Here is an 18,872-nt window from a genome sequence, read left to right as displayed (position 1 = left end):
TGGTTCCTTTGGCAGTGCATGTTAAAATACATAAAACGATGCATGAAAGAAAGCAATGCATAGCATAGAAAGACACACCGGGAATAAAGGCGATGATGAAACTACAGTACAATAAAAACACAAGCCCACGTAATAAAATCCTGAGTGTTAATTTGCGGGTAATTAAATTGCGGGTCCATTCAGAGCTGCGTGATGAGAATAGAAAACACTATTACATCAGTCTGTGTTTTACAGAGTTGCTTTTTAAAGATGGATTTGGATGGATGATTTGCTTCCTTAAGCGCCCGGAGGCAGGTTGTTCCAGAGTCTTAATTGGCCCTGATGGAAAGGCTCTGATCGTCCTTATATTCTTCCGTCTAGACTTAAGAATGGTCAAAGTTCTGCCTCCGTGTGTACGTGCTGTGTATTTGCATGAAAGAGGGCTCAAAGGTCCGAGATGTAATTACGAGCGAGGCTGTGCAGAATCAGAATCGACTGGCCCGAGTTGCGTTCACAGTTTGCGAGCAGCTCGTCTTGGCAGCGTGCTGTCTCTCATCACAAAGGAAAGGCAATCACAGAATAATTATAGCTGCTGCTGAGCGGCAATTGGTCTGGGGCTGGGGCAATTTGTGGAGGAAAAGATGAAAAATTAGCAAGAGGAGCATGAGAAATACAGCAGCAGGGTCGAACAGCACGACTGTCTGGATAAAAATGATCATTAAACCCTGAAGTCTGCTAAATTTGTGATAATTCTGTGTGTGTATGTGTGTGTGTGTGTGTGTGTGTGTGTGTGTGTGTGTGTGTGTGTGTGTGTGTGTGTGTGTGTGTGTGTGTGTGTGTGTGTGTGTGCGCGCGACTGCGCGCATGTGTGTGACTGTGTGTGCGTCTGTGTGCGTGTGTGCATGTGTGCGTGCGCGCACAAATCAGGCTATTTAAGCTTTGGGCTGCTACGGCAGATGACAACGGTAACCGGAAATGATCAGCGCTCGATAGATAAACCTGCCGCCTTCGCGGCCGTCTCTACAACGGCAGAAGCTACCTTTCCACATAGCGTCTACAACTCCTGCTGCGTAGACCCGTCGCCATGGGAACCAAAGAGTTCATAGAGTCGCCGATGGCCGTTTGCCTAACGATTTGGACTGCAACAGCGATTGCGTCATAGCAGCCGTAGTCCTGCCTCACGTCCCGGTAGTAGAAACGGGCTCCTTAAATTCCCCTTTATCACATAATGTATTGGACATTGCACTTGTCGGCGTAAACAACTACTGCAGGCTATATGAGGAATGTATTGTGTTAAGTTGGGTGGGCGTTGGTTGTCTAAAAGATGTGTGCAGCACTTCAAAGTAATAAGTAAGAACTTGAAATCAATCGAGAAACTAAATGGAAGTCAATGCTAAGAGGCTGAGGAAATGGACCAGTGATCGCACTAATTAGGCACCACTTAGAGGACTCTCGCTGCTGCATTGTGTACAGGCTGGCATTTTGGCTTTATTTTTTGTTTTTCATGCAGGAAAAAAAGAAAAATGGCATTTACCGGTAAATGTGGATGAGATAAAAGCATGAATGACCTTTTCTAGGTCACTAAAACCTGGAAATAACAAAGGTCACTAAATTCTGTAAATAACTAAATGATGGAGCTTGCACAAAAACACATTTCACCCACTTTGTTGCACCTGTAAACCTGTGACGGGACAATAAAGCTGATTCTGATTCGGAAAAGATATCGTAGGAGCAAGTTTTCTACATTTCTGAGTTGGGGAAATGGGGAGGGTTGGCCTTTCTTTAACAGGGCCATTACTCAAATGTGAGCAAACCACATGAGTATCTGTATTATTATGCATTGTTATTAATCATTAATTTAAGTCAGGTGCTTATTTTTCATTTCCCTCTTGTTGTTAGTCTCTTTATCATTATCTACTGGATTGCACTCTCGCTACTTGTTTTGTATTTACTCGGGCCAAAAGAAATAGACACATTACTCTGTGTTATTATAACTCTGTTTGTCACAAATGTATCCAACAATAATCCTTACAAGTATTGTAATAAATACTCACACACACACACACACACACACACACACACACACACACACACACACACACACACACACACACACACACACACAAAATGCAGCGTGGGATCACGTGACCAGGAAGTGCTGTCTGCCTCGTTCACTGCCGCGTGATTATGGAACCCACTGGGAAAGATGGATAACCACGTTCCGGACTCATTTTTGAAGCTTGTGATTGGCTGAACCGGACGTAGGGAGCGCTCCGTTGTAGTCACTTGGACCGCGCAAGGTGCACCAAAACCCAATTATCATTGCGTTTATCGTGCGCTTGCCCAGGCCGTAAATAGAACGATTGCATTCACCACGGCTTCCTAACTCGCGCGGCGCTCCGCCGGCCGTGCGGCGCTGGCCTGGGTCCGCTGGCCTTCGCGCCGCTTGCAATGTCGTGGACAATAACTGTGACGTGAGTAGCTAACCTGCCGACGCTGACGAAAACGAGCGCTCTATGCCGTTTCCATCCATCTTTCCCAGTGGGATCCATAATCAGGCTTCACTGCCCTGTAAAGCTGCACAAACATGCAGTTTTCTCCAGATCTTTTCTTTTTTTTTACGTTCAAAACGCGGCCTTCTCTACCGGCCGTCACACAAACGCTGTTGTAGGACAAACGTAGGATTGTTAAAAATCGGTCCTGAAGTTTTTCATGTATTTTTTATAAATTATTATTGTATTACATTTTTTCCATTTTCCCAAAGAATTATTAAAAATACATGAAAAATGTTATGGAAAAAACATCATCGAAGCGTAGACTGGGCGAGCTGGGGGTCAAACCAGCGACCTTGCAAGTCCCAGGCGGCCTTTGCACTTACTCAGCCATGGCAGAACAGTGAGCTTGTAGATCAGCTATTTCCGGCGGCTATAAATGGAGCGTGACTCACGTCCGCAGCATCTGCATCGACCTTGCCGATGTGCCGCGTAATCCGATGCTCGTTGCGGTGGTACGCATAACCCCCCCCATCGTTGTGTAGTATCTGTTTACAGTTGTGTCACAACATCCAACATCACAAGGATGTTGACAAGGCTCCGACTGTCAGGCTGTGTGAGTGTCTATATCTGTCACCAAGGCGTTAGGGTTGCAAATGGAGACGGAGAACATTCATGTCAGCAACAGCAGGAGCAAACATGCGTAAACGGAGACACACATGCATGTTCCTACACATACACACACAAAAACAAAAACACACACGCACACGCACACGCTCGTTTTGTATTCATAATTTTATGCCTGTATATCTGCTATTTTCTCTAGTGTTGTGCGACAGATAAATCTAGTATGTTGTGGTGGATATGAAATCTATCTTTCAATGTTTTTAGCAGTGTCAGTTTCACACCAGCTGTTCTGAGCCGCTTTAAAAACAAATTAAAACTGAATGGAAATTGAAAAGTCAAGATGAATAAAAAATGCGGAATTAATTATAATAGTACTTTAGGTACACAGGCACAAAAGGAAGAGTTTACAGAGATGCACAACACACAGACACGCATGCACGCACAGCCGCACACGCACGCACGCACACACACGCATGCTCACACACACACACACACACACACACATGCACGCATGCTCACGCAAGCACGCACGCACACACACACGCACGCACGCACGCTCACACACGCACGCACGCACACGCACACACACACACACACACACACACACACACACGCACGCACTCGCTCAGATACGCACACAGATTTCTCACCTGACTGAGCTCCATGCACCTGGAGGTTCACATCTGTCCTCCCCTGTGTGCGCCGGTGAACTAATAGTAATGAGGATTAATGAATATCTAACCTTTAGGAATTATAAATGATTCCTCAGCCCTCGTACTGTTATGAATGAATACTAATAGTGCAGAGAAAGGACCATGTGCTGTGCATTGAAAAGGAGCCGGCTGCCTAATTGCCGGGCTTGAACCCTCATATCGTCACTGTCGGGCAGAAACCTCGTATCCCCGAGTTTCAAATGTGTATGTTTTTTCGCGAAGTAAAGCCCTGCTTCATCAGACAAGGCTGTCACACAAAAGTAGTGAAAACAGCCGATCTACAAGCACACAACGCCTCGCGGTGCGAGGCGTTGTGTGCTTGTAGATCGGCTGTTTTCACTACTCTAGTTCATTTTTTTAAATGATAAGAACAAACGGTTTTGGACATACAAGGTTTCCACCCGACAACGACGATATAGTGCCTTGGAGAGAGAGAGAGACAGAATGCTCTAGAACTGATGCTGTTGTACCCAGTGGTGGAAAGTAACTAAATACATTTACTTAAGTAATGTACTTTAACACGTCGGGTGCCCAAGATTATTCAAGATTTAATCAGCGGTTGCCATGGAAACCTGCCATTTTACCTTGTTTTGGAGGTTGTGTTGTGTTATTGATACTTAATACTTAATAACATTGAGATAAAGCTAACAGTTAAAAAAGGTAGTTGTGTTACAGTAACGTGTTACTTTGTAATGCGTTAGTACCAACCAGGGGCGTCACAAGGGGTAGGAAAGTGGGACTGAGTTACTGGGGCCCAAGGTGGAGGGGCCCTAATAACTTTATCTATTGAAAAATCTGCTATTTTTGAAAAGTTGTGAAAATGCGTGAAAATCTTTGAATATATGTATTTTTTAAGCGAACATTTCTAACTCAAATTTTGCTTCTGGGGGTCCCTGGAACTAAATATTTTGAAATCGGGGTCCGTGGCCAAATACATATCATCTTGGGGGTCCTTAACATAGGTTTCTTGCACACATTTTCACGATTTTTCAAAAATAGCAGATATGCAAGCTCGCAGCGCGGCACTCTGTGCCGCGCTGTGAGCTTGTATATCTGCTATTTTTCAATAGTTAACATTCATGGGGGGCCCGCAGTGAATCCTTGTACCCAGGGCCCAGAATTTGGTGTGACGCCCCTGGTCCCAACACTGATCAAATGACTGACATCATAGAACTGTCTTCAGACTGGCTACATGAAGTCGCCATGAGTTCATTTCATACTAAAAATATGGCAATGAAAATTCTCACTGATGAAAACTCAAAAAAATGTAAGCTAACACTATGCCTAAAATAGTTAGGGAGGTACTAGTGAAGAAGAGATCCAGTAGAACTAAGTCATTTTGAGTTTCATTCAAAGATTACGTTATTTTAGCAGCTAAGTGTTTACGCTGAACTTGAAATACAATGCAAGCTAAAGACAGTTTAATTGCTTCTATTAGTTAAAGGATAACTTTAGTTTTTTACAACAAGGGTTCATATTTTAGATTGTAATTAAAGAATATAAAAGGTCAGTGTTAAAATTATTTCATTTACTTCTTTCTATTGTTTTAGAGATTCTATTTCAGTGGTTGGGGTCATGCGTACAAGTGGCTAAATATGTATTTTTACAAAGAATAAACCATTCCCAAGATACAACGCAACCTTTCATGGTTGGATGTGACTTATGGGGGCTAGAAGTGTTACTGTAAATAGCAACAAAGAAACTGCTGGCTTATTGTGTCTAAAAAGACATATTTAGCCACTTGTACGCATGCCCCCATGCGTACGCATGCCCCACATTTTAGCACGGTAAACGCCATAAAACAATAGAACGAAGCAAATGAAAACATTTTAACACTCACTTTTTCTTTTCTCTAATTACAATCTAAAATGAACCCTTGTTGTAAAAAAACAAAGTTGTCCTTTAAATTAAAAGATTGATTGACACTACACTGATTGAGTACGTATAAAGTACAAAGTATCACTGTCCTCAGATTGAAACAAATGTTTACTAAAAAGAAGACTGCACCTTTGAGAACCATGTAAAACACTGCATTACACTTTTAAGTTAATACTGTACATCTTCTTTTCCCCACCACTGCTCAACACAATCATTTATTCATGCTTTTGTCCTTCTGTGTACATGTTCTGCTCCTCTCTCTCTCTCTCTCTCTCTCTCTCTCTCTCTCTCTCTCTCTCTCTCTCTCTCTCTCTCTCTCTCTCTCTCTCTCTCTCTCTCTCTCTCTCTCTCTCTCTCTCTGACTGTCTATAGACATCGAAGGATGTGAACACGGCTGGAGGAAGTTCCATGGTCACTGCTACAGGTAGGACAGAGGACTGCCTGTTTCTATTATAGCACAGTATCACAAAACACGTGCTTGGTTCAGACTAGGTTCCGTCAAAGGCTGATGTGAAGAGGCGTGTTTTGGTTTTACTGTTGAACATCTTGACTGAGTGGGATGTTGACTCTGGCATATGGATAGGGAGATGATTCCAGAGACGAGGAGCTTGTTAGAAGAAAGCTCTGCCGTCTTCTGTCGTTTTACTGTCCGTCTAGTTATTGATTGATTGATTGATTGATACATTCATTCATTCATACGTTCTTCTTCCTTTGCAGGTATTTCACCCACAGACACACCTGGGAAGATGCAGAGAAAGATTGCAGAGAGCACAGCGCCCACCTCAGCAGCGTCACCTCCGTCACCGAGCAGGAGTTCATCAATGGTGTGTGACTGTGTATGTGTACGTGTACGTGTACGTGTACGTGTGCGTGTACGTGTACGTATACGCGCGCCTGTGTGCGCGCGTGTGTGCTCATCCGAGTGCCCTTGATGTCATTTGCGTGCCAACATGTGCATTCGTGTGCATGCATAAATGTACGTAGACAGCGTTGGTAATGGAGTAATGAAGCCATCTGTTCCTGGCAGGACTGGGTCACGACAACGCCTGGATCGGCCTGAACGACCGCACCGTGGAGGACGACTTCCAGTGGACCGACAGCAACGACCTGGTGAGACTCGTTTCAGATGTCTCTCAAACTGTGGGTCGGAACCCATTTGTGGGTCAAGGGCCAATTTTGATGGGTCACGACTCGAGTGAAAATCGAGAAAAAAAGTCCCCATTTTCTTATAAAAAGATTAAATAAGTATTTCAAAATATTGTCCCTCCCCCAAACATTTTTTTGATACAATTTCAAACAAACAAATAACATAAAAAAGTATAATAATTAAGAAGTAGTGAAAGTAACTGATCTACAAGTTCGTAATGCGGTGCGTTGTGAGCTTTTAGATATGGTGTTTTCAATAGTTTAGGTCCCGGACAAACATCAAATTTCTCTTTTGGGTCTTGACTGAGCTAAACGTTTGGGAACCACTGGTCTACATGCACTTAAAAAGTCCTTATTTCCCTGAGTCACGTCTGAGTATGAGAGTATACAAACGTAACCAAATGGACCTGTACTCACAGTTACAAAAGGACCTACCGGTAGTTAGTCTTCATACACTGGTTGTTTATTTCCCTGAGTCATGTCGAACTGTGAGAGTATACACAATGAATGTAGTCATTTAAGGCAATGGTGGAAAAACCATTGAAAACTGGAAATAGGGCCTTCTCATTAAACTGTTCTAAGAATTCAGATTAATGGAAAAGAAAACTCCATTTGGTTATGTCTATATGCTCCTCAGTTAGTATAGTTACAAGTGGACCTGGTTAAACAAATACACTGTAATAGACCTCTAGCCGCTAGAGGTTCATAGTTACACTAGAGTCTAGCGTGTCATTTTAGCCATTTATCCAACATTATTCTTGTTTATCTGAGTCATGTCTAAAAAAGGTAAAACATGTATAACACTGACGATTGTGCAGTTTTTTCCATTAATCTGTATTCTTAGAACAGTTTAATGAGAAGGCCCTAATTCCAGTTTTCAAGGGTTTTTCACCATTGCCTTAAAGGTAATATTCCATCTATAACAGAATTCACACACGTTAGAAAGCAGACTCTCCAATGAAATATATAAAACAAGAAAGTATAGCGATTTCTGACGATACACTTCTCTTACATCTTGCTCACCGATATTATCCACTCCTCCCCTCCTGTCTCCTCAGTCCTCACATAGTTCTTGTACCGTGACACGTGGGGAGCTTGTACATCTACTAGGCCATTTTTGCTATTTTTATATGTTATGTGCTGGTTTTATAAATATTGAACAAGCTTATGACTAAATAATATCTATGGATCTACAGGATCTTCTTTGGTCCATTGCCTGAAAAGTAGCAGTCTTGGACAACATACAAGGGTTCCACCCGACAGCGACAATAATGAAACACCTCCTAGGACACTGTGACAGAACCCCTGGTGATCTTACTGGGATGTATGAGTGATTCACAGATGTAAGCCCTAGGTTCAAATAACACTCCTTTTGCGTGAACATAAATTCTACGAGCCCACAAAGTCAGTCAGTCATTAATTCAATGTCAATGGAATTAGTGACTGAAGGTCAGTGTCACACTGAATGAATGTCAGTGTCACCTGACGAGGACATAAATCCAAGTCCTGTTGCTCTGATTTGCAGCTTAGAGATACGGCCTTCTGTGTTTGTAGATATCAATGTTGCTGTCCAAGATCGTTAGAATAGCACAGAGGAAATTCTGTTTAGGGGTTTTAATACCTCTGCCAGCGGACAGCCGTGCCCAAGGCATTATGTTTTAAGGTTGCCCATTCGTTCGACTGCTCGTCCATCTGTCCGTCCGTCCGTCCGTCCGTCCGTCCATTCCAACCTTGTGAACCCTGTGATTGGCCGGTAGCGTATCATGTGTGTATGATCCGCGATGTGATTGGCCAACGTATACAGATGATGCAGATGACGCTATTTTTTCGCGAAAACCGGACCCCAGCCAGGATCATAGAAAACATATAAAGAGAAGGCTTTAGAAGCTGATAATAACAGAGTGGGTGTTCTAAAACTTTAGCGATTTAACAGTTAGGACAATTTTAAGATTTGTTTTATAAAAAAAGTTACATGGTATAACTTTAACTTTATTTTTTTCATGTTTCTTTAAGTGCTGAGGAAACGCTATGAACTCAATGGCCTTTTGAAATCCACTCAAAGATATTGTACAAAAAGGCATGAAAGTCCATCTGATAAACAATGATGTTGTGCTCATCTCCTTCGAAAAACACTTTATGTGAACTTAAGAGTTTTGATATTTTGTTTAAGTACAGAGGCAGCGCTACAGTATGAACCCAATGGCATTTTGAAACCCACTCACAAGTCATTTTATACTTAGCTAAAGGGATGGAAATCCATCAGCAAAAGAATTCTCGTGCTCGTCATCTTCTGCAAAACCACTTTACTGGAGGAAGGAGGTTTCTCATCTGATCCTAGAGATAAATAGGTCAGAATATAACACTTTATATAATATCATATAAAATGTTCGTTATGATGTCTTTTTTATGGTTAGAACAGGGGTTCTCAAACTTTTTCATCTCACGACCCCAAATTATTAGGAAACGTTTTGTCTGTCTCTGTGAGAATGATCTCCCCTCTTGCTTGTTAATGTTCGTTCGTGATCTGCCATTTAACTCTGTGAGCCGTGGGGCCATGTATTTACCTCGCGAGCAACAAAAACACCCACAATGGCTATTTTAAGCCGCCTGTGCACATTGAACATAATTCCTCCGCACAAGTCTTGTGTTTCTCTGTTTCTCCTCCATCGGTGTTGGAGGCGGAGTGTGTAGTCAAGTCAAGTTGCCGACCTGCTGTCTTGTTGGTCGCTTTAATTCTGTGGTTGGATTAAATAAGTATATCAAAATATTGTCCCCCCCAAACATTTTTTTGATACAATTTCAAACAAACAAATAACATAAAAAAGTATAATAATTAAGAAGTAGTGAAAGTAACTGATCTACAAGTTCGTAATGCGGCGCGTTGTGAGCTTTTAGATATGGTATTTTCAATAGTTTAGGTCCCGGACAAACATCAAATTTCTCTTTTGGGTCTTGACTAAGCTAAACGTTTGGGAACCTCGCGAGCAACAAAAACACCCACAATGGCTATTTTAAGCCGCCTGTGCACATTGAACATAATTCCTCCGCACAAGTCTTGTGTTTCTCTGTTTCTCCTCCATCGGTGTTGGAGGCGGAGTGTGTAGTCAAGTCAAGTTGCCGACCTGCTGTCTTGTTGGTCGCTTTAATTCTGTGGTTGGTGGCGACGACCACACTTTTTTTTTTGACTGTTTCTTGATAAATTGTATTTATCTATTTTTTGGTTGCCAATGTGCGACCCCACTGTCACCTGCCCGCGACCCCTCGTTGGGTCGGGACCCATATAGTTTGAGAACCGCTGGGTTAGAATGATATCATCACTATTTTAATCAAATGTCTGCCTCGTGTGCCCCAATGTTGAGTATACACAGCACAAAATCTTGACAGCATTTAAGAAATAATGTGGCGCTCAGGTAAGGTAGACCAGGTATCCCAGTCAAAGGATTTGAATCCACCACGGTGCATCAGGCATGGCCAGGGGTGGCCAAGCAAACACCATTGCCCGTATTTGGGGAAGCAAGGAGGCCGATCTTTGTTACCGCACAATGGCTCCTATGGACGGGGGTGGTCAGCAGGGGTTGTTGAGCGTGAAGATTAGGATGGAGGCGCTACAATGTCCTCCCGGTGGGGGCTCCTCATAGACAGGTGAACCTATATGTATACAACAGCAGTGGCAGCGCAGAAAGGTGCGTGGAGGAATTTATTGGAATGAAGACAAAATTGTGAAAAGAATTACCGTCGTCAAAACAGACACTTTTTGTTCGTTATGTGGAATTGAACTGTGAATTGACCAGTCGCTATGCCCCTCCTACCTTGCCCAATGCCACGTTAGCGACATGTTACTAAGGCGGGTGCCTTGGCAAGCTGCCATGGCGGCGTGCAGAGGAGGAGAAGCCAGCTGTCAATCCCATGTTAAACCTGCCACAAACGCACGTCCAGCAAGAAAACAATAGCCTATACTAAAGTCAGATTAACATTCAGTGTTTGTGACACGGAAGCGAGTGGGTGGGACGTTCGCGAACGAATCGAGTCTTTTGAACGACTCTTTGAAATGAACGATATGATTCGGTTCACAGTAGGGAGCCGTTCCTTTCTAATGAACAGTGGTGGGAAAAGTACTAAATTTCTTTACGTAGATAAACCTATCAATACTGCAAACAAGTTTGGAATGTTATTAATGTACTTGAGTAAAAGTAAAATAGTATTGGTATCAAAATGTACTTAAAGTACCAATATTAGAACGTACTCATGCAGAATGTCCTGTTTCACAGGTTTTCCAATGAGTAAAATGTAGAAAAATCATTTGCAAATAGCCGATCTACAAGCTCACAATGAATCGCAATGTGACACATTGTGAGCTTGTAGATCACCTATTTTCAAATGCCAGAAATGTATCCAATGGCCAAAATGTATAGGCCTATTTGGGTGGAAGTGATTTGCAATCATAATCAAAATCTACAAAGTAACCAGTAACTAAAATGAGCAGTCTTTTGAACGGCTCTTTGAAAGGAACGGATCTCAGAGATCCGGCTCACTTCAAAGAACCATAAATCCCATCTCTATCTAGCAGCCAGACTAGCGGTACACCGATGCGCGCCGGCATGGCAGCTTGCCAAGTCAGCTGCGGTTAGTAACCTGTTGCTAACTTGGCATTGGACAAGGACGGCTTTAGGAGGGGCATAGCGACTGGTCAATTGTGGTTGTTGTGCAGGTGCAGGGGTGTCACAGTGCTGCAAGCTTGTAGATCTACTATTTTTGAAAGTCTTTGAATATTTCAAATCCTTCAAAGGTTTTTTTGAAAAGCCATTTCCCATCTCAAAATATTTAGTTCCAGGGACCCCCAGATGCAAAATTTGAGTTAGAAATGTTCGCTTAAAAAATACATATATTCAAAGATTTTCACACAATTTCACAACTTTTCAAAAATAGCAGATCTACAAGCTCGCAGCGTGGCACACGGTGCCGCACTGTGAGCTTGTATATCTGCTATTTTTCAATGGCTAAAGTATAAAATAATTAAGGCTCCTCCACCTTGGGCCCTAGTAACTCCCACTTTTCCCCCCCTTGTGACGCCCCTGTGCAGGTGTATGAGAACTGGAGGGAGAGCCAGCCGGACAACTTCTTCGCAGGCGGGGAGGACTGTGTGCTGACCATCGCCCATGAGGATGGCAAGTGGAACGACGTACCCTGCAACTACAACCTGCCCTACATATGCAAGAAGGGCACAGGTACTGGAACACACCCCACTGTGGGCTATTATGCCCACAGCGTGCAAATCACACACTTAATTAGTACGTCTGACTCCAGTAACGACTTTAAGCTTGTTAATGGAAAGTTTATGTTCAGTTGAAAATATGTCAGTTGGGTGCTCGGGTGGGGCAGGGTCATCCGGATATTGACATGTGTCGTCAATATGAACTTATTGGCCGTGTTCGGGGGAGGAAGGTGGGCAGGGAGCACCAGTGACTCGCACGGGAGGGTGAACGGAAGGAGTACGATGGAGGTGCTTCGGCTAAATCCTCCCGGTGAGCGCTCCTCACTGGCAGGAGAGCCAGTAGGGTACAAGAGTTATTGGCTACTCTATAGATTGAAAATACCCAGTTGTTTGTTTAAAAATGTGTCAGTTGTTCAGTTTAAAATGCGTTTGTTATTTTGTAGATACGCAAGTCGTTCCATTGAAGGTCATAATAATTTCTAGAGTGGAAAATAGAGGTATTAGTCCACAAGTGGCTGATCCTTTTGTCACAGAGTGGCTCGGCAGCGAGGGTGAGGACCGACTGTACACTTGACTCGGGACTTGACACGTTCAGTAGTGGAGCTAAAGTACTTTTAGTAATAGAGCAGTGTTCTAATTCAAGTAGAGAGATATTGCTTTTTGCCAACATTGGCAATTTTCTGGAATGTACAGGAGTTATTGACCGTCTGACCAACGAGCCGCATCATTCCCTCTGTCTGCCTCTCTCGCCCTTTTCTTTCTCCTTTATTGAGAAGAACTCTCTCTTTCAAACCCACTGACATCGCCCATGAAGTCAGTCGATAGACAGTCGGTTAGACTTTGATTACTGCATGGCAATCTCTCCTCCATAAAACGTCATTACGGCAGATGGTCCTGAAGATTGATGGAACAGAACAGACGAACTGTTTGAAGACGGCTTCTTTGTCAAACTTTTATTGGCTCTGAAAGCAACATCAGTCTTCTTCTAGTGTCTTTAGCGGTGTTGTATCTTCCACTCGAGGGCTTACGCAAACTAAAACAGAGCAGCGGTAGTGTTGCTGGATTTATAGTCTGTGCCTTGCTCACTGGCGACATGTGAAATTCCCACTTGAAGCATTTTAGCAGTCTGTCCGTATGTGATCACTGTGGGCTCCACTATAGATTCATAAGATTCCCTCGGAGCAACCCCAGATGTTTGTATATAGAATAATTGTTTCAGAGACCATAAATCTCTGTTTCAGAGCCATGGGCAAGTGAGGATCCAAAGAACTTCTAAAAAGGAACATACTGGAGTCTAAATAAAGATAGCTTGACAATGATGCTGAATGTATGCTCCGTCGTACGACAGCTTCGCTCGACTAAAATAGACACCACGCGACAGGTTGTGAGCTTGTAGATCGGCTATTCTGCCCTACAAAGGCAGAGTGCAGTAACTACGTTCCTGAATTTCACCAAAAAATGGGTTTAAAAGTGTTACAGCTGATCAGCCAAATGAGATAAAGGCATTTAAGTGATATTACACTGATTGTAGATCTGTTCTTGAGCTAATTGCTCATCCCCCGATATCATGAAGGCTAATTTGACTTTTGAGCGACACAAATAAGTTGGTGTGTCCGAAAAACGTAGTTACTGCACTCTGCCTTTGTAGGGCAGTATTCACGGCAAGCGACACCATATAAATCCGGCTTGAGAGAGAAAGACAGGGAGAGGGTATTGTGGAATAGGAATATGAGAAAAGAAGGGATTCAGCACTCTGGATCATTGTATCTGGCAAACGGTCTCATGCTTGCGTGGTTTGGCTGTGGGCCCGGCCCTCCGCAGAGCCCCATTAGCTCTCACTGGCTATGCTACAGTACCAGCCCGACGCTGGAGATTCAGCAGCAAACGCTGTCATCTCTAAGGACGCAATAAAGAGCTGCCACATTGAGCTGTAATATCGCTGTCCTCTGGTATTTTGTCCCTCGTCAGCCTTTCCGGAAATGTCAGCCAGACGAGGGCACTCAATCGTGTTACGGCACCGCCGTCTCCTTTCCCGAGTACTCATCTAATCTGCTCTTTGGAAATGACTTTCTGTTAATAGCGGGTGAAAGTATAGTCTTGTTGTAAGTGTAGTCTAGTGTGTCAGGGTATTTATTGCTATGTTTAGCCCTGGTAGAACATTATTACTCACTTTAAAAGAGAAATTAATTATTGATGTATGCATTGCAGAATATTATCTGAAAATCCTTTTGACAGTGAACTGCTTCAACCTTGCAAATGTTCAACGATCTCTTCTCTTGTGTCATACTGTGTGCATCTGTATGTGACAGAGGGGTTTATTTGAACAAATCTCAGTTTATTTGTCATGTCTTTATTTAACAAAAAGCTACCGGCTGTTGTAATAATTGCCAGAGCAGGCTAAATGATGTGTTTTACCAGTTTGGAATAATGAACAGTGAGGTTATTGAGAAATAACCCCAGACAGGGTGATGCATGCAGGACCACAACGCTAAGCAGAGGGGTCTTGAATCACCCTGAAGGGGTTTATTTCCCAATAATGACCTCCCCGCTGTTCATTATCCTGCTTATTACATAGCTACTCGATAGAGAAATCAATATTTTGCCACAAAGTATAACAACATATATATTTTATTCATAAAATAAAAATAAATCCATTGCTTTCTCTAAAATGAAATAGTCAATTAGAATATAGTTCCAATGCGTTATTAATGAGCTGATTGTGAATGTGTTATCGAGCACAGCAGTCTGCCATTAAAAGAAATAATAGGCCGCAGAATACAGTGATTGACAAATAAGAATCGAGCATTCAACCAAGCAATGTATTAACAGTTGTTTGTTTCTGTACGTTGTTTCTCTTTTCCACAGTGTACACTGTACAGTATGTCTGTATAGACCTAGTCTTGCGTGGCTCGCACAATTTTCAAATGCTTCCGTCATACAGTCTGGATTACTGGAGCACAGAAGCTCTGATCATGGGTAAAATATAAAGCGGATGTGAAGCCTCCTCCCCACTTCCGTTCCATCTTTACAGTCGCGCAAATGTCTCCTAATATAAATTAAAATCATCTAAGCGTATATAGCTTGCTGCTTAACAGAAATAGAAATAGAAATATATATTTTTCATGAACAGAAATGCCAGCTTCTGCCAGCTTCCGTTACTTTCGGGAGGTGTAGTTCCAGACTCTATATAGCATTCGGAGACTGTGGAATAGTTGTCTGGCTACGCGAGACTAGTATAATATAACTCCAACATGGAATGTTGCTTTCATCCAATCGTATTTGGCAGTGTTGTGTGGAACCCCGCCTGCGGTGGAGAACGCCCATCTGATTGGCCGGCGCAGGTCTCACTATGACATCCATGCGGTGGTGCGCTACCAGTGCGCCGACGGCTTCTACCAGCGCCACATCCCCACTGCGCGCTGTCGCACCGACGGCAGCTGGGAGCATCCCAAGATCATCTGTACAAAGTGTGAGTGGCCCTCACAATGTTCTGCTTTAAAGGTGCAATAGATCAGTGGTTCTCAACCTGTGGGTCACCACATGATTTTGTGTGTGTGTCTGTGTGTGTGTGTGTGTGTGTGTGTGTGTGTGTGTGTGTGGGGGGGGGGGGGGGGGGGGGGGGGGGGGGTCCCCAGAGGACAGTGAAGTGACAATTTAAGAGCTTGTAGATCTGCTATTTTCACAATATTTCGTCAAACTAAATGTAATGCTGTATTAACAAATTTTGCTGGGGACTCCCTGGAACCCAGGACCCCAGGGGGTCCCCGGACCCCACTTTGAGAACCACTGCACTAGGCAACATTCAGCCACTAGATGTTGCACTCTCAACACCTCTGTTCCATATGGTTCCTTATTTCCCTGCCTCACATCTGTAAGGCAGCAACTATGCAGTTACAACCATGTACATTGGCAGCTGCCTCTAAGCTTTGTTTTAAAGGGGAGTTTCCCAACACAACTGGAAGCATACAGATAATAGCAGCCACCAGCTAACAGAGTTAAACAAAATGTGGACCTGACTAAATTATTAAAATGTGTATTTCACAATCATAATAAATGTATTTGGGGGAAGCAATACTTTTATTCCACAACTTCACAATCGGTACATATATTTTCTTTTTTATTATTAATTTACATACAAATTGTATCAATATAACTCAAGGATTGTCATTTTCAATGCATGTTTTATGCTTGTTTATTTATTAAAAAAAAAAAAGTTAAGTAAAGTTGGCAGTGTGGAAGTGTGCCTTGCAAGCATTTTAAGCATTTACCTATTGAAGCTCCTAAGAATAGACTACACAATTATGTTGATGAGGTGGATGAGATACTGTAGATAGTGAGGTTGGTTGGAAACCTCATTATGTCCAAAACTGTTACTCTTCAGGATTCAAGTTCAAAAGCATCAAAAGTAGCAGATCCACAAGCTCAAAACCTGTATTTTCATGCTGCCTTGTCTTTTAATGCTCCCCCCCATGCAGCTTGTACATCTGCTGCTACTTTTGATGCTTTTGTGTGACGCTGTAGCATGGTCGGGCATTCATTTATGAAAAAACACAAAAAGTAACGTTTCTGCCCGACAGCAATGCTATCATTCTGTGCCAATGACGTCTCATGACGGTTTTTTTGCAAAGGCGTTCAGTGCCAATGACGTCTTTGACGTCTTTTGAGTTTTTTGTATAAAAAAAAAAAAAAGAAAAAAAAAACACTTTTTTTTTTTTTTTTTTAAAGATGTCAAAATGACCTGGGATCAGAGAGATGCTTTTCTCTGTTTGTGTGTTGGCTCCCTCGTTTAGCTGATTGAGAAAATGTGTGTTCATTCTAGTGGATGGACACTTTTTTTCATTCAAACAGCTCTATCTCTGGAACCATTTGTCTGATTGACAAAATTCTTTTTGCCACTGAATCACAACAACTGTGTCTGTTTCTGTGGGGAAAAAAATTATATAAAAAAAAAACATTTTTTTTGATTGCGCAATAAAGAAAAACATACAAAACCGTGGCACAGCTACCTTGGAGCCATTTTGGCATTTGGCACAGAATGAGTTAACCCAGGCGTTCTTTGATTTCCTCTCCTTAGCCCGGCGATCCCACCGATACCGGCGCCACCACCACCAGCGCAGAGAACGCCGGAACCACAGGAGACACGGCGGGGAAGGACACCGCGGCGCGGACGACGCACACAGCCACTACTGAACCAAATGATACTACAAGACCCACAATGCCTGGCGCCAACCCAGGACCCATAATAAAGACAATAGTTCCAACAGATCAGATCCATTCCCATGTTCCAGTCGACCTCTTACCTTGTCTCTGTTTAGCTCGCTACGGTTGGATACGGTATTCTTTAAGGTACTTTTTAGAACACATACTGTATCACCACCATAACCTCTTTATTGATCTTTTAGTGTTTTGGGGGTCTCGTATGTGGTTGGCCAGTTTAGCCCAGGTCCATGTGAACACTAACCGTGTTTGTCCGACTAACAAGGTCTGTAATATCTCAGTAGATCGACAACCTATTCATGAATAACCTTTGCGTGTGTGTGTGTGTGTGTGTGTGTGTGCGTGCGTGCGTGCGCGTGTGTGCGTGTGTGTTCATGAGGGAGTGTGTAAGAAGGAAAATGTGAGGTGCAGTTTTATTTAGTCTTCACCCTATGTGGAAAGCGGTATTCCTTCTAGTATTCCTTTTACAAAGCACAGATGTAATTGATGCAAGATAGCGTTCAGTCTCAAATAAATAACCCCTGAGCTTTTTGTATGATTCGTACTCCGTCGTATGACCACGTCCCGTACCGTAAGGGCTGATCTACAAGCTCACAGCGTCACGTTGCGACCCATTGTGCGCTTGTACATCGGCTATTTGTTTGGCACTGGAGATCGTCGTACGACGAACTATAAATCAGGTTTTAATTCTTCCTTTCCCCATAGAACACCTGACTAGCAGGTGTGTTTTTTGCTCTATGTATTGTACATGCTGTTTTCTAATATTTGCTATGTTTTTTGTGTAATGTTACTATTTATTATCAACCATTTGCTAGTGAATATGCTTGGTTTCTTTTTTTACTTAGACAGCCGGCGTAACTTCCTCTTTTATATGCCGGTGCCCCATTCTTACAGTCGATGGGTAACAGAATTAATCCTTTTGATTGTCTCTAATCTCTGTAACGTTACTGTAAATATTGTGGTGTTTGTTTGTTATTGGCTGATTCTTCATTAATAGCTGGACCTTCTCCAATCAGATCACCCCCCCCCCCCCCCCCCCAACCATCACTGTAAGCAGCACTCTCTGCTAATGAATGAGTCCCATTGATTTCAGACTGGTGGTGATGGATTCTGTTCAATACTGTCCCAAGATAACTGCTTGATTGTATCTGAATCGCTAACTACTCTCAGTCTTTGCACGGCTATATTAACAGACGGGTGAGACGCACAACTGTTGTCTCAGGCCCTCTTCGATATTTTGATCAGTCTCGCCCCCTTTTTTTGTGTGTTCAGAAGCCTAATTTCATACTCCGTCTCACGACAGTGTCGCTTGGCAACAACTGATTGTCAAGCATTATATGGTGATGAATAAATGATACAAATATCGCTGGCAAGTAATAGTTTATGTTTCATTCATACAGTTGATGCCTTTATTCGTGATGAAAAATCAACCTCATTCCAAATAAATTTTGTTATACTTTATCATGCGCATAATATTCAAATTCTGTGCAGATGTACTCAAACAGCAGAATCACACGGAAAGTGTTGAAGGAAAATCGGTTATTTCAGCCCTGGCGGCACGGTCCTATAACGGAGTATAAAAGAATCTTTATGACTTCCTGTCCTGCT

General features: G+C 42.8%; 1 protein-coding gene across 1 annotated transcript in view; it reads left to right on the top strand.

The window, feature by feature from the left end:
• LOC308284826 (neurocan core protein-like) overlaps positions 1-18,282 on the top strand; it is a gene marked incomplete at its 5' end in the record, with an annotated part of 62,654 nt that extends 44,372 nt beyond the window's left edge. The window contains 6 exons of the mRNA XM_080725553.1: positions 6,062-6,113; positions 6,407-6,513; positions 6,717-6,799; positions 11,916-12,060; positions 15,334-15,516; positions 17,122-18,282. Of these exons, the coding sequence (XP_080581679.1) occupies positions 6,062-6,113; positions 6,407-6,513; positions 6,717-6,799; positions 11,916-12,060; positions 15,334-15,516; positions 17,122-17,237 (686 nt within the window). The 3' untranslated portion in view covers positions 17,238-18,282. The remainder of the gene's footprint in view (positions 1-6,061; positions 6,114-6,406; positions 6,514-6,716; positions 6,800-11,915; positions 12,061-15,333; positions 15,517-17,121) is intronic.
• Positions 18,283-18,872: the final 590 nt, after the last annotated feature.

This window comes from Nannobrachium achirus (assembly GCF_963921795.1).
Source record: "Nannobrachium achirus genome assembly, chromosome: 5".
NCBI lineage: Eukaryota > Metazoa > Chordata > Actinopteri > Myctophiformes > Myctophidae > Nannobrachium > Nannobrachium achirus.
Note: the sequence above shows the minus strand (reverse complement) of the source record. Positions and strands in the feature narration are given on the sequence as shown.